The 25712-nt window shown below is 39.6% G+C and overlaps 1 protein-coding gene across 7 annotated transcripts in view; it reads right to left on the reverse strand.

Moving 5' to 3' along the window:
- Positions 1 to 14738: 14738 nt before the first annotated feature.
- Positions 14739 to 25712, reverse strand: part of plekhg5b (pleckstrin homology domain containing, family G (with RhoGef domain) member 5b) — a 98414-nt gene continuing 87440 nt past the window's right edge. For all 7 annotated transcript variants that reach the window (XM_023276304.3, XM_035951007.2, XM_035951010.2 and 4 more), the window contains 12 exons: positions 25112 to 25276; positions 22735 to 22830; positions 21944 to 22144; positions 21338 to 21448; positions 21055 to 21204; positions 20805 to 20942; positions 20596 to 20715; positions 19763 to 19895; positions 19378 to 19493; positions 19104 to 19261; positions 17538 to 18527; positions 14739 to 16676 (listed from right to left, as the gene is read on the reverse strand). In XM_023276304.3, coding sequence (XP_023132072.2) covers positions 16667 to 16676; positions 17538 to 18527; positions 19104 to 19261; positions 19378 to 19493; positions 19763 to 19895; positions 20596 to 20715; positions 20805 to 20942; positions 21055 to 21204; positions 21338 to 21448; positions 21944 to 22144; positions 22735 to 22830; positions 25112 to 25276 — 2388 coding nt within the window. In that variant the 3' untranslated portion in view covers positions 14739 to 16666. The remainder of the gene's footprint in view (positions 16677 to 17537; positions 18528 to 19103; positions 19262 to 19377; positions 19494 to 19762; positions 19896 to 20595; positions 20716 to 20804; positions 20943 to 21054; positions 21205 to 21337; positions 21449 to 21943; positions 22145 to 22734; positions 22831 to 25111; positions 25277 to 25712) is intronic.

Here is a 25712-nt window from a genome sequence, read left to right on the forward strand (position 1 = left end):
AACAGCTTCATCGCTTCATTGTGTATTTGCACTTCCCACTCATTAGCTTGCTAAATTTGTATTCACAGTGGTTTCTAGAGGCCGACAGTAAACACCTATGTCGCTGGTTCCTAGCAGCGGTGTTATCACAACTTATAGTCAACGCCACCACTTGAAAGTGTTTCATGTGCACGACTTTCCAAATAGCAATTAGAAGCTCGCAATTTCCATTTGAAGGCAGCAGAAATCCATCTCTGTCGTGACGCGGCTGTTTTGTCTTTGGGCTACACAGGTCTTTCGTCTTTGGGTGCATTAGCACGTTCATAGGAGATGGGGATCAGTTTTGGTTCAGTCAGGAATCAAAGAGCACGTATCATTCGAACACACATTCATACACCTGTACACAAGCAAACACAAACAACAAATTCACTGTGTGACTGTAAATGTAAATTCACCCTTTAGTGATTCTTCTACTTAACAAAGATAACTGTGCAATTTTCACTTTTTCTCTTTTGTTGAAGCAAACCAGGAGTAGTACAAGTATCAGGAGGTCGTCCTAGGTGCTGTTTTGTCTTTTTTAGCCATGTGTAGCGAGCATTTGGTGTCCCTCTCTTCAAGTCAGGAGAGAAAAGAGGTGCAGGATTCAGCTGAACCTCTTCTAGAGTGCAGGGACGAGGTTGCAGGCCTCTGTCAGGATGTCTGCTCTCTCTGCAGGGACAGGATGTCCATCCCTTTCACACTCCCTCAGTCCACCTTAAGGTCCCAGCCCCCAAAATGCTACTTCTGTTGCAAAGTGCAAGCGGTTAGTGTCTCTCTGCCTCTCCCTTCCGTTTTGAGAAATTCGGAAACCAATGCAAAAGCAAAAAAAAAAAACAGAATGCAAAATGGGATTATTGTTAAAATGTAATAATGGTACAGTCACTGTCCAAAAAAAACCAACAGGAAGGGAGAGAGCAGTAAGAGAAAGAGTGCATTCGTGTCTCGAGAAATTCAGTCCATCCTGAAAAAACAAAACAAGTTTGTTGTTCCTTGTAATGTCTGCGTGCCACCGGACAGTCTTTGTGGTTACACCTCTCTGAAAAGAAACAGAAAAAAACAATATTAATACATCTATTCCTTTAAGTAGCCATGCTACATTTCAAAAATAGGTATCGGGATCAATCAAGGCATTTTTTAACTGATCGGAACTGGCAGGAAGCTAGGGCTGATTCTTTGTTTTTGTCTGCTGTCACACAGATGTTACAAGGGAGAGCACAATTTATGGCAGGACACTGGGGATGTAAATTTTGAATAATGATCAAAAATCAGCAGCATTATCAATCAATCAACTCATTCAAAACTCTGCTGCCCGACTCCTCACCCGAACCTGTTCTCATGACCATACCACCCCCGTCCTGCAGAACCTCCATTGGCTCCCCATTTCACACCGCATCCAGTACAAACTGCTTCTCCTCACCTTCAAGTCCATCCATAATCTAGCCCCCTCTTACCTTACCGATTTGCTCCTCCCCTACACCCCCCCCAGGAATCTCCGTTCCTCCCACACAAACCTCCTTTCCATCCCGCACAGGACCAGCCGGCGACATTGGGGGGACAGAGCCTTCGCCATTGCCGCCCCCACACTCTGGAACTCACTCCCCCATGCCCTCCGTGACTGCACCAACCTCACCACATTTAAATCCCTTTTAAAGACTCACCTTTTTAGATCTGCTTTCCTTAAGTGATTCTGTATTTTATCTTGAACTTGTTTTACTATCTATTGATTTTAATTAACAGTTTTGTTTTATCTTATTGTATTTTATGTACAGCGTCTTTGAGTTTTTGGAAAAGCGCTTTATAAATAAAATTTATTATTATTATTATTATTATTATTATTATTATTATTATTATTATTAATAAAGAATTTCAGTCAGTTTAGCATTATGTTTGTCCCTAGCATTGTCCACTTTCGCTGCCAAGATACACTGAAATGGGGTGAGCTCCAAGTCATATCCCATCAAAGTAGTAACTTCTTCCTTCACTTCAGACCAGAAATTTTGTATTTTCCAACATTTTCAAACCATGTGTGTGTATGTACCAATTTCTGAATTACATTTAATACAGTGAGGAGAGCCCAGGCCCAGCCTGTTCCTCAGCAGTGGTGTACAATGGAGTCTGTGTAATATTTTGAATTGTGTCTCTTTGTCTGTATTACAGCTCAGAACTCGAAGTGTGTCTTTTATAATTGAAGTCCACACATTCTCTTCTATTTGTTCCCCTATATCGGTCTGCCACTGCTTTCTGATGTTGTCGGTAGAGTAGTTAAAATTTAAGCCAAAGGTTTTGTAAACATGAGAAATAAATCTTTTTGGCATGGGTTGTATTAGAAGGTCTTCTAGAAATGTCATATTGGGAGCATGTACATTTTTAGGTATACAGTGTCTTATTTGTAAATAGTGGAAAAAGTGAGACTGTAATAAAGAATATTTACTTTTCAGGGCTTCAAATGACTCCATTGTACCTCCCTCATAGAGTTTAACAAGCCGGTCCAAGCCCCTTTCCTGCCAAAATTTGTACACAGCATCATGACATGATGGAACAAAATCTGGGTTTTTCCAGATCGGGGCCAGAAGAGAAAAATGATTTTTAAGTTTGAAACAAGCCATAATTTCGTCCCATGTGTTCAACGTATTCCTGACAATTAAATTGTTTTGGACCTCCAATTTTACCTTCTTGTAGGTTACAAAAGGGCAGTCTTTTAGTGTCAGGAGGCCACAGTTCCAAGACTCCATGGCAATCCATGTATTTATAGCGTCCGGATTCACCCATTCATATATATAGCGCATTTGTGCAGCCCAGTAATAAAGCCGTACATTAGGGACTCCCAACGCCCCTTGATCCTTATCTCTCTGAAGTAGTAAGTTTGGTTTATATTACCCTGTGGTACATTTCAATGACACTTAGTATTTTTTAGGTAACTTATTGCATTGTATTGTCTACATGAAATTTTTCAGGCAATAGAAAGCAAGAACTTGACGATGCTCTTGGAAACTTCGTCGTCAAGGATTCTCAGCCGTTCTCTGTTGTGGAAGATGTTGGATTCAAAGAGCTTGTGGCAAAATTGGACCCCACATATACTCTTCGAAAATGAAAGGCTCTCAAGGACATGGTGGCTGCAAAGTACCAGGAGGAGAGGGAGAAGGCCAAGGCAGAGATCCAGGGTGTTGAGACCGTGAGCCTCACATCGGATATGTGGACCTCCATTAATATGGACGCATATCTGGCTGTCACCTGCCACTATGTCAATCAGAATGACCAGCTGTCCACACTTCTTCTGGGGGCCAAGCCTTTTCTGAGGACCCACACAGCGGCCCACATTGCTGCAGAAATTGCAGCAATGATAGCAGAGTGGGGTCTAGCGAACAAAATTCGATGCATTGTGACGGATTCAGTGAGCAATATGAATGCCACAGCAAATACCCTGAATTTGAGGCAATCCAAATGCATCGCGCATTGTTTGAACCTGGTTGTGAAGAACTCCATTGAAGCCACTCCTGGCCTGGATGAAATTAGAGCATTGAGCAGGAGGATAGTCAGTTACTTTAAAACAAGCACAACAGCAAAAGAAAGGCTGAGCCAAATGCAGCAGCAACTGGGACGCAATGTAAAGAAACTGAAATTGGAAGTGGACACACGCTGGAACAGCACCCTGGAAATGCTTCAGCACCTCTATGAAGAGAGAGATGCAGTGGCATTAGCTCTGTCATCACTAAACACAGACCTGACTCCTCTGACCCACCAGCAGCATGAAGTCACAGGGGAATGCATCAAGGTATGTCATAGAAAACCAAAGAAAAAATGATGGTAGAATCCAAATTGTCTAGTTGGTTTATCGCATAATCATTGCAGAAGAGTTTACTCACTTGGAGCATCATACTAGACTGAACAATGAAATCAAGTTCACCACACAGTCTATGCATTCAGATAATATGGACTTTCCTGTCATTTCAGCTGCTGGCCACATTCCAGGTAGCAACTGTGGCGCTATCAGAGGAGAGAAGAGTGTCAGGATCAAAAGTCATCCCCCTCTACCGTGTTTTAAGACACACGACTGAACAACTGTATTCCCAGCTCATCACCTCCATGGCACAACACCTGGCACAGAACCTTGTCAGGTACTTAGCTGACAGACTGCAAGACAAAGAAAAAAACAGTTGACTGGCTGTTGCAACACTTGTGGATCCGCGGTTCAAAACTTTTGGCTTCACCAATCACAGAGTGGCAGCCAGTGTGAAAGAACATTTAATAACCGAATGTACAACAATTATTAACATAAAGAAGGCCAAGCAGCAGCAGCAGCAGCCATCTACGTCTCAAGCACCGCCGCAGTCTCATCCTCCACCACCAGCAGCACCTTCCACAGGTATTTATTTTTTTCTTCTATTATGAATAAGGAATGACTAATGACATTTGTGGTGATGATGATCTTAAATATTTTTCAGTTCAACTGTGGAGCTTATTGGATGAAGACGCAAATAGGGCCTGGCAAACACAAAGTGCCACAGCCAGTGCAATTGTCAAAATGAACCGCTACCTGGCTGATCCTCCCATAGAAAGAACGGCAGACCCGCTGGCTTACTGGGCCACCCACAAAACTGTATACCCAAACTTGTATAATGTCGCCAAACATTTCCTGTGTACCCCAGCCTCATCGGTGCCGTGTGAACAGGTTTTTTCTAAGGCTGGGGAGATAGTGAGCAAAAGAAGAAACCGTCTGAGTCCAAAAACTGTTGATACATTATTATTTCTCAATAAAAACTCATAACTAGTTACATAAGCACACCCACTGCCCTGTTTCCAAGCACACCCACTGCCCTGTTTTCAATCACACCCACTGCCCTGTTTTCAATCACACCCTCTTTACTGCCCTCTTTACCAATGAACCCCAAGACATACTTTGCCTAAATCCATAATATAATCTGTATTTGCACCAACCCCATGTGAAAATGACATTAGTCTGTATCTATAGAGCACATCTCATGAATGTAGCAGCACCGTTTAAATGTTTCATAACAGAATATAAGTGAAGAGTATATAGGGTTACAAACAGACACGGCAAATAAGAAACATGCCCTTCAATAGTTATTGTCATTATTATTACTATTATTATTATTGTTATTATTATTATTGTTGTATGCACTGGAACCCATACAATCATCTAATGTAGTCAAACAGAAATGTGTGCATGGCGAATCAAATCCAAAACAATCCATGAACCAATGACCACGTCTTGATTGCGCTTCATTTTATTGACCACTAGATGTCCTACTCGAGCACTGTGTGTCATTGAGGCCTCGAGTAATGAACCATGTTTTGAAGTGTCGAAGCTTCAACAAAGCCTCGATCAGCCATCACTAATCGCCACCTCCGTGTACTAGCTGTAACATCACATAAGTTCATTTCTAAATAAACTGGGGCGTGGTCACTGGTATGGATGGATCCTATGCTGCATGTATTTACTTGTCCTGTGATCTGTGGTGGTATGACGAAATAGTGAATTCGAGAGTAGGAGTTGTGTGGATTCGAGTAAAATGTAAAGTCTCAAACTGATGGATTTAAAGTTCTCCATATATCTATCAGATTGACATCATCCAACATCTTAACAAGTGAGGTACCCATGCTGGCTTTTCTATGTGCATCTGTTGGAGTCCTATCTAATTTGTGATCCAGACCGCAGTTAAAATCGCCACCCAGCAGTGTCAAGGGACATTTGTACTCCTCCAGATCTGTTCCTACTCTAGTCCAGAACGAAGAGGAGGGTGGACTAGGAGCATATGTATTCATCATAGTAATCTCCACGCCATAAACTGTACCATGAACAATGATGTATCTGCCGTCAGGTTCCTTCTTGCATGCTTTAAGTACAAATGGGGTAGCCTTGTGTATCAGAATAGTGACTCTACTATTAGAGGAGAATGATGAGTAGTAAGCCTGGCCCACCCAATCTCGTTTAAGTTTTATATGCTCCTTATCCACCAAGTGAGTTTCTTGTAAAAAAGCTATCTTGTCTTTTTTAAGAAAGTTTAGAATTTTCTTGCGCTTTATGGGGTGATGAATCCCTTTCACATTAAAAGTGCAGAATTTAATGGTATTCATACTTGACATGTCTCATTTTTTCTTCTGTCCCAGAACGCATAGTTCTATCAGCTGCTTGCCCTTCCAGCTTATCTGTCCCTCTCATGTCCAGTTCAGATGGATGTTTTTTGATGGTGATGGGGTTCAAATAACAAAACTGAAATACCCTTAACAGAGACAACAGAAAACTTAAACTTACACATACCTGCTTTAACACAAACTTTCCTATGGGGCTCATGTGAAAACACTTACTTCCTAATATCTCTTCCTCCTTCTTTAACTCAACACTAGGATCAGTAGGATGAACCAGAGCTTCCCAGACCGCCCAGAAAAATATCTTCAGAGATAGTATGGTTCAAATGTAAACCCCCCCCCGCAAAAAAAGAAAATGTGCATCTTATATGCAATAGGCAACAGTAACTCTTTTTCAAAGGGAGCGTGTCCCACTAAAACTTAGAGTATAGCCTCTAGTAATTTGGCCAATGTCTTCAGCATTTCCTCAATGTTAAACATGTCTTCAAATTGAATTACAGATATACATAACGTAGCTGCACTCATGTCCATAAATGTCCTTTGTGCAATACCTGAACTGAGCACACAAGCAGAGCTGAATGTGTGCTCCACAGCACTTGCATGTGTCATTATATGTAGTCTTTGTGCATCTCCTGAACATACCTCTGTGCCTCTGCCGCCGTTTTGAAGAGCTGGACCTTGTTATCATCTGTGACGCGCAGCACCGCAGGAAAAAGCATCCTGTAGGGAATCCCCAGGGCCCGAAGTGTCCTCTTTGCCTCCAGGAATTCTCGTCGCTTTTTTTCCACTGTGGGTGAAAAGTCTTCAAAAAAGTGTATGCGATTCCCGGAGGCGGAGATCTCGCCCATGTTCCGTGCACTCTGTATGATCAGCTGCTTATCCATGTAGTTATGGAGACGGATGTAAACGATCCTCGGTCTCTCTGATCCCGTCCGGAGTTGCGCAGGGCTGCGGTGGCATCTATCCATCTTGATCCGGTCGTTTTGCACTTTAAGATTCAGAATCCTTGGTATCCACGTCTCGAAGAATTCTTTAGCATTGTCGCCCTCTGTACACTCTGGCAGGTTGACGATCTTTATGTCCTGTTCTCTTGGTCCTCTAGCCTCTGCATGGTCTCCCTCAGGTGGGTCTCGGTGTGTTCAAGTTTAGCTAGCAGTTGAGACGCTGAGTCTTCCGTGTCAGAGATTCTTTGTTCTGCGTCCTCTACTCTTCTCTCCAGAGCTTTCACGTTCTCACACACAGAGCTTACCGATTTGGCTATCTGGTCCAGTTTAGCGTCCAGGATGGAGCTGAGTTTAGTGAACACACCTTCACTGATCTTCGCTACCAGGCTATCAATTTCCTCATCTTCCGCCATTTCATCAGAGCCGGAGGCTTCTGGCTGTGGCTGAGTTTTTCGTGTTTTCGGTCGTCGAAGGCGTTTGTCGTCAGGTGTTTTCGCCCAGAGTTCACACAGTGACATTACTCCCCTGGTTGTGCTATTTGTAACAGCATTAAACTATCCCTGAAGTGTTCGAAGTTATATTGGGCCTGGGAGCTCTGTTCAGTCGCTCCTACACTCTCAGCATCACGTGACCCCTCCAGGTCTTCCATTTTAACCTAACGTAAATGTGGAAGCCTTCAAAAAATAGAGCCATGATATATATATATTTAAAAATCAATTAACTTTATACAGGGGCTACGCAGTAGTTCGGTGGTTAGCACAACTTTTTATTTATCTTATCGTATAACCCTTTTACCTTATACTTTAAAGTTTGGGGGGGGGGGGTTGTTGTTTTTTTTTTTAACGCCAGTGTTTCCTCAGGGGGGTCCTCCATATTGGGGGCTGTAGCTGGTCTGCTGCTGGGGATGCTGTCCGTGGGTCTGGAATTATTCTATGAATAATTGTTTTTGGTTTTTTTTGGTTTTTTTTTGAATATTTGAATTGTTTAAACTGCAGATGCATTTACAAACTACTTACTTATAAACTACCCAGCAGCGAACAAAGCAGGTAAAATCTGTTCCTCCTCAACCATCTTGTAATATTGAAATGCAGCTTACACAGGAATAATACAATGTAGTACTATTACTGAGGCCACTCTGTCCCTCAAGTATAATCATGAGTAGTGATGGCTGATCGAGGCTTTGTTGAAGCTTCGACACTTCATTCAAAACATGGTTCATTACTCGAGGCCTCAATGACACACAGTGCTCGAGTAGGACATCTAGTGGTTAATAAAATGAAGTGCAATCAAGACGTGGTCGTTGGTTCATGGATTGTTTTGGATTTGATTCGCCATGCACACATTCCTCTTTGACTACACTAGATGTTTGTATGGGTTCTAGTGGACACAAAAATAATATTACTAGTAATAATAATGACAATAACTATTGAAGAGCACGTTTCTTATTTCCCATGTTTGTCTGTATCCCTATATACTCTTTGCTTATATTCTGTGTTATGAAACATTTAAACGGTGCTGTTACATTCATGAGATGCTCTACAAATACAGACTGATGTCATTTTCACATGGGGCTGGTGCAAATAAAGATTTTATGGATTATTATGGATTTTGGCAAAATATGTCTTGGGGTTTATTGGTAAAGAGGTCAGTAAAGAGGGTGTGCTTATGTAACTGGTTATGAGGTTTTATTGAGAAATAATTTATCAACAGTTTTGGGACCACTGTTCCCTCTAAGCTGCGCGCGATACTTTTTTTTTTTTTTGCGCATTTATCATCTATTTTTTTTTTTTTTGCCATTTTCAAGTTTTTTTTAACTTGAGTCTCGACTCGATCGTTTTTCTCAGGAGGTTGGACTTTAGCCTTTGTGCTGGAGGGTTGAACCCTCAGTTCCAAGACTTTCAAAGCCTCCAGACCTCCCGAGTCCTCAGGACCTGAGCTTTCACACAGTCTGATGGCTGAAATTTTCTAAGTCCCACAGTAGTTCTCTGTTAGATTGAACTTCCAGACAGTCCAAGGACTGATATCTTCTAAGTTCCTGAGTACTTCTCTGTTAGTTTGAACCTTCACACAGTCTGAGGACTGAAATCTTAAAAGTTCTTGAGTAGTTCTCTGTTAGTTTGAACCTTCATACAGTCTGTTAATGTTTCAATTAAATCTTTAAGGTTTTTCTTTTTAAATATTTTACCACCTTTTAATGTTTAATTTTCTTTTTAAATCCTTCATTGTATTTTCAGTGTAATTCCTATTTGAACTTTTATTGTCTTTAAGATATAATTTTCTAATTAAACATTTAATTTTTGTCTTTTTATTGGATAGGTGTAGTGAGAGACAGACAGGAAAAGGGGGAGAAGAATTGGGGTAAGACTTGCGGCAAAGGGCCACTAGCGGGACTCGAACCCGGGACGCTGCGTTGGGGACCATCCCCTGTACATGGTTCACCCGCTTAACCTGTTGAGCTATATGGGCACCCATGTTTTGTCTTTTTAAGGGTTTAATAATCTGATTAAATGTTTTGCATTTTTAAAAATGTTTAACATTCTTCTTGTTTAATTGTATTTTTTAAATGTTTAATGATGGAAAGTACTTTATCTGTAATTTCTAATATTTGTATTTTAAAAATTTTGTTTAATTTCATAGTGACATGTATTGTATCATGTTGAATTATCTCATTCAATATTTTGTCTGTTTAATAGAATTTAATGTAATTTAATGTTTATCTATATTAAACAGACAAAATATTGAATGAGATAATTCAACATGATACAATACATGTCACTATGAAATTAAACAAAATTTTTAAAATACAAATATTAGAAATTACAGATAAAGTACTTTCCATCATTAAACATTTAAAAAATACAATTAAACAAGAAGAATGTTAAACATTTTTAAAAATGCAAAACATTTAATCAGATTATTAAACCCTTAAAAAGACAAAACATTTAATTAAAAAATAAAATGTTTAATTAGAAAATTACATCTTAAAGACAATAAAACTTCAAATAGGAATTAAACAGAAAATACAATGAAGCATTTAAAAAGAAAACTAAACATTAAAAGGTGGTATATGTACATATAATTTAATTGTATTTAATGTTTAACTCTATTAAACAGAGAAAATATTGAATTAGATAATTCAACAACATACAATACATGTCATTATGAAATTAAACAAAATTTTTAAAATACAAATATTAAAAATTATAGATAAAATATTTTCCATAATTAAACGTTTAAAAAATAAAATTAAATAAGAATATTAAACATTTAAAAAATGCAAAACATCTAATTAGAATATTAAACCTTTAAAAAGACAAAACATTTAATTAAAAAATTAAATGTTTAATTAGAAAATTACATCTTAAAGACAATAAAACTTCAAATAGGAATTAAACAGAAAATACAATGAAGCATTTAAAAAGAAAACTAAACATTAAAAGGTGGTATATGTACATATAATTTAATTGTATTTAATGTTTAACTCTATTAAACAGACAAAATATTGAATTAGATAATTCAACAACATACAATACATGTCATTATGAAATTAAACAAAATTTTTAAAATACAAATATTAAAAATTATAGATAAAATATTTTCCATAATTAAACATTTAAAAAATAAAATTAAATAAGAATATTAAACATTTAAAAAATGCAAAACATCTAATTAGAATATTAAACCTTTAAAAAGACAAAACATTTAATTAAAAAATTAAATGTTTAATTAGAAAATTACATCTTAAACTTCTTAAATCTTTTTAACAATAAAACTTTTTAAAAGTTTTATTGTATTGTTTTTTTTTTGTTTGATTTAATTGCTTTTTGTTATGTAGTTTATTTCTTTAATCTTCTTTTTCTGTCAAGATTTTAACCCCAACCTTAAAAATGAAATAAACCCTTAAATCACAATGAAAATACTTCTGTTGTCACAATCATGAGTTAGTCAATTATTCAGTTTATCAATTCAACTTTATTTGTTTAGCACCTTTTACACAGATTACAAAACTAAACAAGCAAAGAGAAAAAACTATGATTAAAACTCAAAAACATTAAAAAAAAAAAAAAAAAAAAAAAAAAAACATTTAACATGGTAATAAAATATGTTGTGTCCAGGGGATGGAGGGAGTTTATTGAAGTCTTCTTGGGCTCACATGGGAAATCATTTAAAATATAAACTTGATATTCAGTCTAAGGAAACTGCAGAGCGACAGAAGAACCAACAATATCTCCTGTTTTCTCCTTTAATGAGTCGACTCTTCTTGTGCTTTCAGACCAAAGAACTACAGACTCTTCACAACCTGCTCAAACTCTTGGTACAGGACCTCACCACACGGGTCAAGAAGGTTTCCGTCTCATTTCTACTCTGAAGATCACCTTCTCCTGCTCAAACTGCTGACAAATGTTTCTGCTGCTCTAAAGTCTGGTCTCCAGAACTTCCTAAAAACTCTCCAAGTCTCTTCTGCTGCAGGTTGCTTTGTAGAACTGTTGCAGAAAACCTCACTAAACCACATGGAGGGGCCTCAAGATAGTCGTCCAAATGAAACCATACAAAAACCAAACTAGCACAACCCAAACGCTAAAGTCTCCTGCAGCCTACCAGAGAACCTCTGAGAACAGAGAATCAGGACAGGAACTCTTACCTTCTGGACAATCAACATCGGTTCTCAAACAAGAATACAGAATGTGTCTGACCAAAAACCTCTAAAGACTCACTACAGCCAAGATAAAGACACAACTCAGCTGGACCAAATCCACTAATCACTGCACACATTAGCACCATGTGCTAACTGTGGCTAAAGAACCACCTTTACCAAGACAACTATCCAGTACAAAGCTCTAAAACACACCAAGAAACACATTAAACACTTAAATTTTACTGCTGGAAGCTGCAAGCCAATGCCTAAAGAACAAACTGAAGCAACGGAACCAAACCCGGTTCAGGGGTGAAGGGAAGCAGAGGAAATGTTTGTCTGCAGCTAAATAAAGCAGGAAGACACTGAGCTGCTCAGGTGTTCCTGATAACACCAAGCAGCCACCTGGACAGCCAATAGGAACACAGCTTCCTGGAAGTCCAGAGGGCTGGCTTAGTGAAGGAAATTTAATTTAAAGTTGAAGCAGAAAGTTAATAAAGAAAGTTGAAAACCACCTTCTGATACCTGAAATCTCTGAGTTTTCACACAAAGAACGCCTGAACATGTCAAACTGGTTCCATAGTAGAACCATCATTGTAAAAACGTCATAGTATGGTGTGTTGCTCAAAAAACATTAGGACCCGGCTGTCAGGGGACAAACATGTAAGAAACATGAGAACAGAGAGAACCCAACCAGTAGGTCACAGTTTATCATCCCCCAGTCATCTCCTGAAGTCCATATGGTGAGAGACATCAGTATCTGGTTGTTAATTTACCAGAGGATGCTTATAATCATGCTGATGTGGTCTGTACTCTACAGTATTTTAGTGACTCAATAAATGCCTAAGTTGTTTTTTTTTTAAATGCTTTTCAGTTTTTAATAAACATTTAATAGCCTATATGTAATCAATAAATGGTCTTTGCCTATCTTAAGAAAAACTCACTCAGAACTCTGATATGTTAACAGTACTAAATAAATCAATAAATACATGCATACACACAAAAATAAGTTAATACATTAACTGTGTTAAGATAAGATTTAGATTTTTAAAAAAGTTGTTTATGTTTTTGCAGAATCCAGTATTACTCACTGGTTGGTCATTACATTTTATTAGTTTGATTTCACTGTTTAAAATGATGCCACCTCTTTTCAGACAGAACCTGTGATAATAAAACAATACAAAATTTTTAGTTCCGTGTTAATAAAGCACTTAAAGCTTTAAGTATGGCTAAATGCTTTTTTTCAGAATTAAATATATCACTCCTTAGGTGGTAGTGGCCCCAAGTTCAGTAAAGTTGGAAAGATATTCACAGATTCGGACTTCCAGCATCAATAACTCTTTAGATATAGGTTGTCAAAACATAAACGGTGCCTCTTTCCCATTGTTGCAAGGCAGACAATGTGCTACAAGCCCAGTTTTATCAAAAGTAGCTGTCTTTCAAGCTACAGGAATAACATTGGTGTCTATGGAGTGAACAGGGTCCGTCTGCAATTTGCAAAACCGCTGCAACAGTAAAGAGAGACAAATATTCAATAACTTCACTCTTATACATTGTAGTGTCACTAAAATCACTGCAGCCTTCAACTGGCTCCTGTTGACAAAGTGTTTTAACAGAAATGTAAATGCTGTAATTTGATTCTTTTAATGAACCATGTAACTTGAATGGATGTGATGCTGGTGTGACCACAGTGCACACGTCTGATGTTGCTCACAGTGGTCCAAGGGACGCTCAGGGAGTTTGTGTGTTTGCTCAGACTCATGAAAAATTAGAGGGAACATTGCTTGGGACTCAAGCAGTTCCTTCTTTTACTCACTATCTCCCCAGCCTTAGAAAAAAAAAACCTGTTCACACGGCACAGATGAGGCTGAGGTACACAGGAAATGTTTGGCTCCATTGTACAAGTTTGGGTAAACAGTTTTGTGGGTTGCCCAGTAAGCCAGTGGGTCTGCCGTTCTTTCTACAATTGCAATCGCTGTGGCGCTTTGCATTTACCAGGCTCTACTTGCGTCTTCGTCTAATAGGCTCCACAGTTGAACTGAAAAATATTGAAGATCATCATCATCATCACCAGAAATGTCAGTCATTCTCTATTCAGAAGAGAAAAAGAATACCTGTGGAAGGTGCTGCTGGTGGTGGAGGACGAGGCTGTGGTGGTGCTTGTGACGTAGATGACTCCTGCTTGGTATTCTTTATGTTAATTGTTGTGCATTCTGTTATTAAACGTTCTTTCACACTGGCTGCCACTCTGATTGGTGAATTCAAAAGTTTTGAACTGCAGAGCCACAAGTGTAGCAACAGCCAGTGAACTGTTCTTTTCTTTGGTTTGTAGTCTGTCAGCTAAGCACCTGACAAGGTTCTGTGCCAGGTGTTGTGTCATGGGGGTGGTAAGTTGGGAATATATCTATATATATAATCTATCTATCTATCTATCTATCTATCTATCTATCTATTCTCTATGAAATACGAAATCTGACATACTACTAACTCTCAAAGCAAAAACAACAGCAAAAAAAACAATCTATTCTGCGAAAAACAATTCAAATGAACAACACTAAATAGAGATCTCCTATCCCGGAACACTCGATCCCGCTGAGTGATTCACATAACAAACCGAACCAATCAGGTGATTCGAAGCAGTTGAGTGCTTCAAACGTCACTGAAGTGGTTCAAACGTCACGAGTCACGTGACCAAACCACGCCTCGGCACAGTGGCTCGATACGTTTGCTTCATGAGCTACAGCGCATGTGTCGAAGCCTCGGGTATCAGAGGACCATCACTAATCATGAGTGCAGAATTTTGTACATATAATGGAGTATTTTTGTTACTTGTTATTTTATTACTGCTACTTTTACTTAAAGATCTGAGTGCTTCTTCCGTGACTCAGAGCAACAGGTTCAATTTAACAGTCTGACATGAAAAACAATGAATTACTAGTACACATGATCATGACCTCTCTGCTGTAATTCCCCTCCTCGGCCCTAAATGTTCTTTTGCCACCTGCTGTCTGCGTTAAAAACACAAGAACAGTGCGAGCAGTTCATGTTGTTTAATGCGATGCCATTTAGCTTCAGCCTCTCACCTCAAATCACTCCATTACATTGGATTAAACCATTAAAAGAGGGATTGTAAAGTGTTTTCGCTGTTTTTTATTTTGTAAGACACTTTAGTCATTCCTGAAAGAGGAAACACATAATTTTGGTTCATAGCACATTAATGCCTCGCAAGAAAAAAAAATTAAGACTACATTGACAAAAAAAAAATTTACAAATCATGGAAGTGAACAATATAAACAATATCTTATATATAAAACATAGCAGGCATAATAAATATTACACATAAACAAAAAAAAAACTAAAAGTAAACAGAGTTAACCTGTTTGGTTTGGGCAATGTTTGGAGTAAGGTTAATAATCACTGATGTGAAAAGCCAAACGTCAGTGTGTGAATGTTAAGGTTTTTTTTTTAAAATCTCCTAGTGAAAGCTGTTCAGCCAAAGCTCTGCAGATTCACTCATGACAGAATATTCACCCCAAACCTTTTTTTCTTCAACCTGTTAATGGTAAAGAAATGCAGACAAGTCTAGACTTTTTTTTTTTCACTCCTGTGACCCAGTTCTGGTTTGTGCACTTCTACATGTAGTTTTAATACATTTATGCTTCACGCTAAAATATATAGAGAGAGTGCAGGAAATTCCACAAAACAGTTGTAGTCATCTATATTCAGTCATTTTTTTTATATCGGTAACACCTCATTAGTTTGACATACCAATCAAAAACTTAACGGTACAGAAGGAATGCTGCCTTCAAATGGAGGCTGACATTTTCAGAAGTGGCACAAAGGGTTATATTTCAGTGGATTGTAAGGCGATATATTGTAATTTAGTCTTTTATAATGTCTCAGTATAATGTTGGTCTGTCCAACAGCTTCATCGCTTCATTGTGTATTTGCACTTCCCACTCATTAGCTTGCTAAATTTGTATTCACAGTGGTTTCTAGAGGCCGACGGTAACACCTATGTCGCTGGTTCCTAGCAGCGGTGTTATCACAACTTATAGTCAACGCCACCACTTGAAAGTGTTTCATGTGCACGACTTTCCAAATAGCAATTAGAAGCTCGCAATTTCCATTTGAAGGCAGCAGAAATCCATCTCTGTCGTGACGCGGCTGTTTTGTCTTTGGGCTACACAGGTCTTTCGTCTTTGGGTGCATTAGCACGTTCATAGGAGATGGGGATCAGTTTTGGTTCAGTCAGGAATCAAAGAGCACGTATCATTCGAACACACATTCATACACCTGTACACAAGCAAACACAAACAACAAATTCACTGTGTGACTGTAAATGTAAATTCACCCTTTAGTGATTCTTCTACTTAACAAAGATAACTGTGCAATTTTCACTTTTTCTCTTTTGTTGAAGCAAACCAGGAGTACTACAAGTATCAGGAGGTCGTCCTAGGTGCTGTTTTGTCTTTTTTAGCCATGTGTAGAGAGCATTTGGTGTCCCTCTCTTCAAGTCAGGAGAGAAAAGAGGTGCAGGATTCAGCTGAACCTCTTCTAGAGTGCAGGGACGAGGTTGCAGGCCTCTGTCTGGATGTCTGCTCTCTCTGCAGGGACAGGACGTCCATCCCTTTCACACTCCCTCAGTCCACCTTAAGGTCCCAGCCCCCAAAATGCTACTTCTGTTGCAAAGTGCAAGCGGTTAGTGTCTCTCTGCCTCTCCCTTCCGTTTTGAGAAATTCAGAAACCAATGCAAAAGCAAAAAAAAAAACAGAATGCAAAATGGGATTATTGTTAAAATGTAATAATGGTACAGTCACTGTCCAAAAAAAACCAACAGGAAGGGAGAGAGCAGTAAGAGAAAGAGTGCATTCGTGTCTCGAGAAATTCAGTCCATCCTGAAAAAACAAAACAAGTTTGTTGTTCCTTGTAATGTCTGCGTGCCACCGGACAGTCTTTGTGGTTACACCTCTCTGAAAAGAAACAGAAAAAAACAATATTAATACATCTATTCCTTTAAGTAGCCATGCTACATTTCAAAAATAGGTATCGGGATCAATCAAGGCATTTTTTAACTGATCGGAACTGGCAGGAAGCTAGGGCTGATTCTTTGTTTTTGTCTGCTGTCACACAGATGTTACAAGGGAGAGCACAATTTATGGCAGGACACTGGGGATGTAAATTTTGAATAATGATCAAAAATCAGCAGCATTATCAATCAATTATAAATATCACAATTAGAGCACAGTGGACATTTGTTCCTTGCTGATGTTACTGTTTTAGTAAGTGGACACATGATTTGGGCCACGGGGGCAGCTCTGTTGCATATAACCCTCTTCTAATCCATCCTGGCTTGTTTTAAACACATGAGCTCTGAGCAGAGGTCGTTAGTCTTTGTCATGGTGGCCACAGAAATGACTGTAGTCCGAGTGACGACCTCCTCAGGTGTGTACAGTATTAAACAGTAAGAGGCTACAATACATTTTCTGACATGCATGTAGAGAATGCAGGCTTCTGCTACTTTTGGAGCTTGGAAAGCCACGGTACACCTACCCTCTACCCTCTCTACACTACATTTCAGACAGTACCCTACATGACTTTTACATAAAGGTAGAGATATTCAGCTGCCAAGCATATACATCGGACTCATTTTACTATCATTAATGTGCTTGAAGTGTGTATTATATAGTAAAATAGTATTGGATTAGGATTCTGTACTAGCAGATACTACATTTTGTAATTGGGGCAATAAAAAAGCAAAAAAAAAAAACTTGATCAATACATCCTTAAATGTAGTAAAACCACAGACTGGAGTTATATAAGAAAGAACTTACGATGCTGTCAGCGTGGAGTTGAGGACGAGAGTGGTGCGTATCTTGTACAGCTGAGCTAGCGTCAGCTTCTTGTGCTGCTGGGCTGGAGATTTCCTCTTTGCAGGTGACATTTCCTCTGAATCGCTTGTTGCCTTTGACTTGCATTTCTTATCTGGGCGGGCAGATGGAGCCGTTTCCCCATCTGAGCTGTTGTTTGGAGACTCATTACCCTCACGTGGTCCAGCAGGGGTGGCACTAAGTTCATCAGAGGGCAAGGTTATGCTCAAGCAGTCATCAGACCGGTCGAGGTCACTGGAAAACACCTCTCTGCACTTTTGTCCCAGCTCTGACAGGCTCCTGCTGTGTGCCAGCAATGAGTCCACACACTGTGATTGGTCCTGCGCCTCAGAGCTGAGCGAGTGCGTGTGGTTGATGGGAGTTTTACCATGGAAGCGCTGTAGGAGATTGTCCTCAGAGCGGGACAACTTCAGAGAGGACAACCTCTGGAGACAGTGGAGACGCGACTGAACATGAGGCCGCCGGCGAGGTTTACAGGAGGACTGGATGACTGACAGCTGGGACCCCAGTGAGGCATCCTCCTCTTCCTCCTCCTCCTCTATTTCCGCCTCACCCCGACCCTCCCTGTCTCCCTCCTCCTCCTCGGTCTCCTCTCCTTCACTTTGGCCAGGTTGTGGCAGCAGTTCTTTCAGGGGGGATCCAGGTGAGAGGGTACCGTAGGCGCTGTCCATGGAGAGAGAGCGACGCTGGGGGTCCAGCTCCTCGCCGTCAGGCCCCACCTCCTGATTGTGCTCGGAGTAAATACTGGAGTGGACTCTGTGGGGGCTTGTGGTGTGCTGAATCTCAGGCCTTTCAGAAAGTGGAACCACATCCGTGTCTGAGTCTTTAGTAGTGATTCCCTCAATGATCAGGATGGAGGCAGGAGACTCTTGAGGCTCGCATGGCTCATCAACGTCCATCACTGACAGGGTCTCAGTGGAACCATCTGATTGACTGAAAAGAGAAATTTGTTTCACTGTTAGGCCTTAACAATACCAACAAAAACAACTTGGAGCTGACAAGAAAGCATTTAAGAAGTACATCTTGCTCAAACGGAGCTACAGCCACGCTCATTTTAAACAACGGCTTTGAAGAGAAGCTTTTTGTTGCAAAGTGATGCTCTGTTTTGTCTGCATGGAGGATGAGACAAATAACTCTGCGTCTAATTGTGACTAGCATACAAACTGGTCACACTGAAGAGAAACTTCCTATTATTTTGTGGGGATCATTGCAGATCACAACTACATAAGAAAACTCATACATTTAAAAAATTCAAAATTTGTGAAGCAATAAAAAATGAATAATGGCAGCTTCAAACCCATTTTTTCCACTGGATTTACTCTGATGCCACAAACAAACCTATTTGCCAAAATATTGAACCTTTCTTTTAGGTCAGTGTAGATAATAATTTGGAGCTCTACATGTTGTCAGGAAAATAAAAATGAATAAAAAAGATGTGTGATTTGCTCTTGCAGCCGTTTGATTTTCTTTTTCAACTTAGTGATTTATTACAGTTTTTTACTGTAGTACCTTGAATTCAGCTGCTCCTTGTGCCTCAGGCATGGCGAACTTGTAGTGGAGTTGCTGCTTTCATCTTCCTCATCCTCCTCTTCGTCATGCTCCGTACATCTCTTCAGATTTTTCTGCTGCCGGAGGATCTCCTCAGTACGAAGCCTCTGCAGCTGGTTCTGTAATTGTTGGGCCACAACATTTTTAACACAAACAAAACTATCACAGCATTTTAGGAAGGACAAAAAAATCTTCCAGCCGGATGCTGTCAGAGCAAATGAACTGGCTCTCCTACCTGGACATTGCAGATAGCATCTATCCAGCTCCGCCCCTGGGTGGCGCTGTTGGCTTGGAAAGTGTAAGCTGCCACTGCACTCTTGAACTCATTGAGGTAGATGAGGATGAATGAGCCTACAGAGACAAGGTGCAAAATGTCAGTGTCATGAGGATAAAAAGTCAACTCTGTAGTGAATAACCTCTCTTGTTCTCAAACTACTCATTTTATAGCTGAAACACATTTGCTTGTTGTAGCTTCTCAAAAGAAGATTTCCAGCTTTCTATTGTTACACATTAGCAAACAGACAAACTAGGTCATTGGAATACAAAACATATCATTACTTTTATAATTTTATAAACTAAGTATCAAAATACAGCATAAATAGTGGCATCTGATCACTCACCAGGGTCTTTGAGCTCCTTACAGACAACATTGTGAATGAGGAGAGGCTGGCGGATAATTTTGACTTTCTCCACTCTTTTTACTGACTTGGTAATTAGCAGCAGGTCAGTGAACAGGAAACAGTAAACCTCCATCTGATGGGGAGATAAAGTCATTTTAGACATGAAAATAACACTTGTAATTAAGGATTCAAGGTGTTTTTGCCTTCAAACCAATCTGTCATTTAATATTGAGTACCTGCCTATACCCGATACCATTTATGTCCATAACACTTATCAATTAGCTGTAGCACCTAGATTTCTTTTACTGATTATTGCTGTAGAAATCACAGAACGTAGTCAGTTCCGTGTTGGCAAACAGAGAGCATTGTGAGGATTTGGCTAATAAATGGGCACAAAGTTTTCCGTGACGCTTAATGACCTACAGCTAGCGCAAATGTGTTACAACAACCCAAGATAAAGTAGGACAGCATTCCTACGTCTTAGTGGTTTATGCGGCAGCCGCCTTTATGGCCCATGTTATTTGTCGGCGGCTTAAATCAGCAAGATCAGCAGAGGTCCAAAGTTTGGTGTACTCCATCTATATTATAAATTATTCAATGACCGATTGATAAAGCTGCATTTTATGAAGAATACGACAACAGACGTCAAGGATTGAGGTTAAGTTTGTTCCGATCTTAGGATTGGGATCAGGACATCCCTGCCTGTAATGTTTCACAGGTTAAATATTTTGTATGAAATGCGAGGCGACTGCAAAGCAAATGCGAGAAACAGTTTTGTAAAAAAGATAAGTGCTCATCGTGTGTTTCCAAGCGGTCATGCGAGTTGCTCTTACCCTACTGTCTTTGCCTTCTTTCATCCTCAGCGCTCCCTCTAGATGCAGCTGTCGAGTCTCCTCTGGTGATATTCCTCTCATGGGAGCCATAAGGTCAAAACGGTTGTACTCCTTAAGGATCTGAGAGAGGAAAAGACCAAAGCATGAAGTCCAGGTTCAAAAGAAGCCTCATATCTGAAAGCACTAGAGCCCAAGAAATAGTTTCTTACCTTCTCCACTTCTTCACTGCTGCCTTCTACAGCCTCGTATGAGTCTATACGGGCTGAGATGGTGGCCAGCTTCTGCTGTTCCTGCCGCTGCCGCATCTGAGAGTCCACGCTGTTGATGAAGCCCTCTACTGTCGCCACCTTGAAGAAGAAAATCATAGAAATACATTCATGTTCAGATCTGTAGCAGAGCAAGATATAGCCATGGCATGAAGGAAATTTTGTGTCATTTTAGATTTTGCCACATCCTCACCATGCTGTTGACCACATCGCGGGCGGATGGCTCATCAGTCTTCTTGAGGACACTCTTCAGTAGGAGGGGGTATTTGGTCAGTCTCTGGTGAGGCTTTGCCAACATGTCGGCCAGCTTCAGACGGTTACACTCTTCAAAGGTCTCTCCCCACTGAATTGAGGCAGACAAAAACAGGAAGTCAAGAAGCAGAAACATGAAGAAACCGAAGGATGAGCGTGTCAGGACAGTGTGTCCTATAGGTTTCTGGGATTAGCTTTATGGCAGGAGAGCGCTGAGAACTGACCGTGACGTAGGTCCTGAAGAACTCATTGTCCCTGAGAAGCGTGCGCATGTACTCCATACAGCCCTCCTCCTCCATGCAGTAACGGATGTAGGGCTGGAACCTGGAGCCAAACTGAACACACAAACAAACATATGAGTCAGAGATACTACACCAGCACAAGAGAAAACTATTTAACTCGGGTACAGTTTCTCTTTTCATTTAATTTAATAATTGATTTGAAACTAGCCTCTATATACCATCTAATTAAAGGTTCAGTGAAATTACAAAGCTTTACCTTATAATTTCACTTGCTTGATAACTTTATAACACCTTTTGCTTTTACGGCTCCAAATTATTTAGCATTTTATAAATAATGTCAAACATGCCACTTACAAGTTTTTAGCCACTCAAAACACCTAGCCAATATTAGTGGGACTAATTTATGGCTTATTAAATTACTCCTTCAGTTATCTTGTCTAGTTGTCGAATAAAGTGATATATTAATAAATTGTTTTGTAGTTAAGGCGGGGCCTGCATATAAGTTCATGAATTCTTGACAGCATACTTTTGTTGTACCTGTGGAGTTCAGATATACAGCCTATCATTCACTGTGTAACTACAACTCACTGTCTTGAAGCCGTCGTGGAGGTCAGTGGGGTCGAGCAGAGCCCGAGCCCGTCTGGCCTTCTCCAGGACGGGCAGCATGACCTGGTTCCACAGGGAGGTGTGGAGGCGGACAATCTCCTGGATGTTACTGAACAGCTTGGTGGGCTCCACCTCCGTCAGCAGACCACTCTCCTGCAGGTTCAGCAGCCCACATAGGAACAACTGGAAAGGGTGACACAAAAGAATAGAATCTTATGAAATTTAGATTCCAACAAAAAAGAAATATTAAATATTCTGCACTCCTTTGTGCAACTGCGACTCGGATGCTACCAACATTACATGACAAAAATGTAGGGATTTTTCGGCTGAACTGTAGGCTGTGTACACACAGAGCAGATGGGAGACCATTATCAGATCTAAGTAGTAAAATATCTATAGTAAGTAGAGTTACTTTTTCTAGTATTGGTAACACCTGTGGACATTTGGAAAACGTTGAATAAAAGGTGCAGAACTTTATATTGCAGTGAAAAGTGAGCCCACGGTGAGTATAAATGTGGCAGGAGTAAGAAATGCCCCGAAACTGCTTGGAGTTGATACCGTTGAAACCGAGGGTTATCAGCCTTACAGTAAACCATATCACTTTCTCACATACTGGAATGTGACAAAGTCTGTTCTGTATTTAGACCTCAACAAGATGCTCATTGTGTCTTATCTGTCACAGTACAGAAGCCTTTTCATCTTATGCAACAGCCAGATTTGTAGCAGTATGTGATCTTTACGTGTATGTCAGCAGACTGCAGTAGCTCTCTTACATCAGTGATGACTCGGAGTTTCTTGATGTAGGTAGCCTCAGTGTGCAGCAGCTCCCAGATGGCCTCCTGCTGGTGGGACTGCCGCCTCGTCAACGTCTGCACAAACACAGAGATACATTTTATTAACAAATACAACAAATATATCCTCAGATTTGTATTAAATTAATACAGTTACGAAGACTTTTGTTGTTTCAGTTATTTTAATTTCCCTATAAGGAATGACCACAGAGATTACATCACACATATAATGGCAAAGTCATTCAGGTACTGAATAATTCTCACTAAAGCTGGCTACAAACTTTCACCATTTAGGGGTTTTACAAACATAGAAGGAAAACTGCGAATGTAAAGTTTATTGTCTGTTTAAGAAAAAATGTACATGTAAAAAAAATATTCGGGCCAGTAGAAAATTAAACAACTACTCTGTGCACAGGTGGGATGTTTACTTTTGTTTATTTAGTTATTTATTTGACAGGGACGGTGCACATTAATGAACGTCTATTTAGACAGCAATGGATGTAAACATGCTGGGTTATAGCAACAGTGCTAATTTACATCGGCAGTCCCTAGGCAGGTAAAAAAAAAAAAAAAACAGAAAAAAGACATAACACTGATATACAGGACAATCAGTCACAATAAAAGCACATTGCAAAAAGTACACAACGAAAACATAACAGTGAAACATGCAATAAAACATAAAACAATCTGTCGCAATAAAAGGATAATAGGTCACAATAAGTGACCTATTGTTCTACAGTGACATGGACATACTGAGACTGAAAGATTGAGAAGAGTGAATGTAGAAGACTTGAATGATGAATAATGAAATTCTGACCTTTACTTCAAAATTCCTGACCACCATTGTTTAAAAAATGCAAGTTCTAGATGAGCAGGGAGCTTTAATCGAATACTTCATTGATCATTTTTCGCTTATCTCTAATCACCTATGAGGCTGTGTGAATATTCATACACAGTTTTGCGCTTGTTTCATAACGTAGAGGCTGTTCATACTTGTATCAAGTCAGTCACATGCCGGTGCAGCATAACATTTGGTCTGTTGAATAATGTGTTTATATAATTGCACGAGGAATGGTTATAAAAAAGATAACTTGCTGGTAATATTCTGAAACCTTCCAGAAACTCACATCATACAACAGGACTGGCTGACATCGACTCAGTAACGTCTCTTATGTAACTAACCGTCAGGCATGAATGTACAAGTGACTGTATAGCAGCTGAGCAATGAGCTCTCAATCCTGATTGGTCAAATACACACTAACAGGTGAAAGGCATCAACAGTGTGTGATGGGCGTTATCATTTACACAAGCAGTGACAGTTCATCATGGCTTTATGAGCGTTATTCCAGAAGGGTGGCACCAGTGTAAGTATGCTGAAGATAAATGACGTAAGAATCAGGATGTCTGCATGCGTTTAGGTAATTTCACTACAGAGAACGTTAGCATGAACACTGACGAGCCACCGGATGAAAAAGTGACAGAAAAGAGGAAGAATTCTACAGTTTTTATTCTACTGCAATTTTCCCTTTGGAGATTACTTGTTAAAATAATGAAAATGTTGAGTTTAGGTTGCACCAACACTTTTTTACTACTAAAATTGTTAATTTTTGCATCATTTTAAACAAAAACAACATATAGATAAACAGAAATAGGAATGTATTACTGTTCGATTTATAGAGAAATATTAGCACCAAAGGGAGATGACCACTACCAACATGATAATAAAATGTGAATTGGGCTTTCAAACCTGCTTTGTTCATTGAGGTTTAATTTACGCAAGCCTAATCGACATTTTTGTTTGGCAAATGGGCAAAAACAACAGGAAAAATAGGTCAGTACAGGTTAATTACTTGCCCTGTATGCAGGCTGATCACGCCTACTGTTGCCTCAAATGTCTATTGTGATAAGGAGAACAACCATATTGCAGGGTATATACAAACTACAGGGGAGGATCTAAAAAAAAATAGCATTTTAAAAAGGTAAAGCATGACCTTTTGTGCAATGTTCATACAGTCCCTAAACTGTATTAGATTTTTTTCCTGTTTTCACTTGCTATCTTGTCTTATGGTTCCCCTTTGTGCACCGAAAAGAGACTTTGCACATGAGATTATTTTTGTTATTTTATTGTGAATCTTTCTTATGTAATTTTTTTTAAATGTACAGTAATGCCTATGCACATGTGTACATATTTTTGAAAATTGAAAAAAAAAAGTATTAAAACAGCTGAAAGTTGCCTACATCAAAAAAAAAGTTTCAATTGAGTATATTTTTTGTGAGTTTTCATTTCATTTCATCTGACTGTCATATCTATGTATACACTAAATGAATGAGTGTGTGTTTGTGTGTCCTATCACTGTACCTCTGAGTTGTCCAGCAGCGTCTGCCAGCTGTCCTCCAGCGCCAGGTTGGTCTCCTCCTCCTCCCAGGAGTCCCGGTGGAAGGAGAGCTGCTGCGGCACCTTTGGCGGCCCGAACAACTTGTAGGAGTGGAGTTTGCTCTGAAGCTGCTCCAGACGATCCACCTCCTACAATAGGAACAATTTTTAAAAAAGGGTCTAATTAGTCCGAACAAAGCCGAGCATGAGATGAAAAAGTAACCGTCTATTTCTGTGTGGCTGTGCATTGTTATATTCAAACTGTAAGTAAAGAGGAGCCTGTGTATTATTAGCATACAAATCCTGTTTACTGGCGCCTTAATTCTTAAATCCAACAGTAGCAGCTATTCAAGTCTTTGTTCAAGCTGGCAGTCCGTACGTAGTTATGAAAATGAGCTCTGTGCATTGAGACCATGTTAACAATAGAAGACAGGGAGTGGGGGGTGAAAGCGACAACACAGAGGGAAGAAATGGACCAGCGGTTTAAAGTTAGTGAATCTTTTGATGTAAAACATTAATTTTTTAAATAACGCTCACTGACAGTGGGAAGCTACTCAGCAGATTTGGATGGAAAAGGATCAGAGAT

This window comes from Amphiprion ocellaris, chromosome 8, assembly GCF_022539595.1.
Source record: "Amphiprion ocellaris isolate individual 3 ecotype Okinawa chromosome 8, ASM2253959v1, whole genome shotgun sequence".
NCBI classification, from domain to species: Eukaryota; Metazoa; Chordata; class Actinopteri; family Pomacentridae; genus Amphiprion; species Amphiprion ocellaris.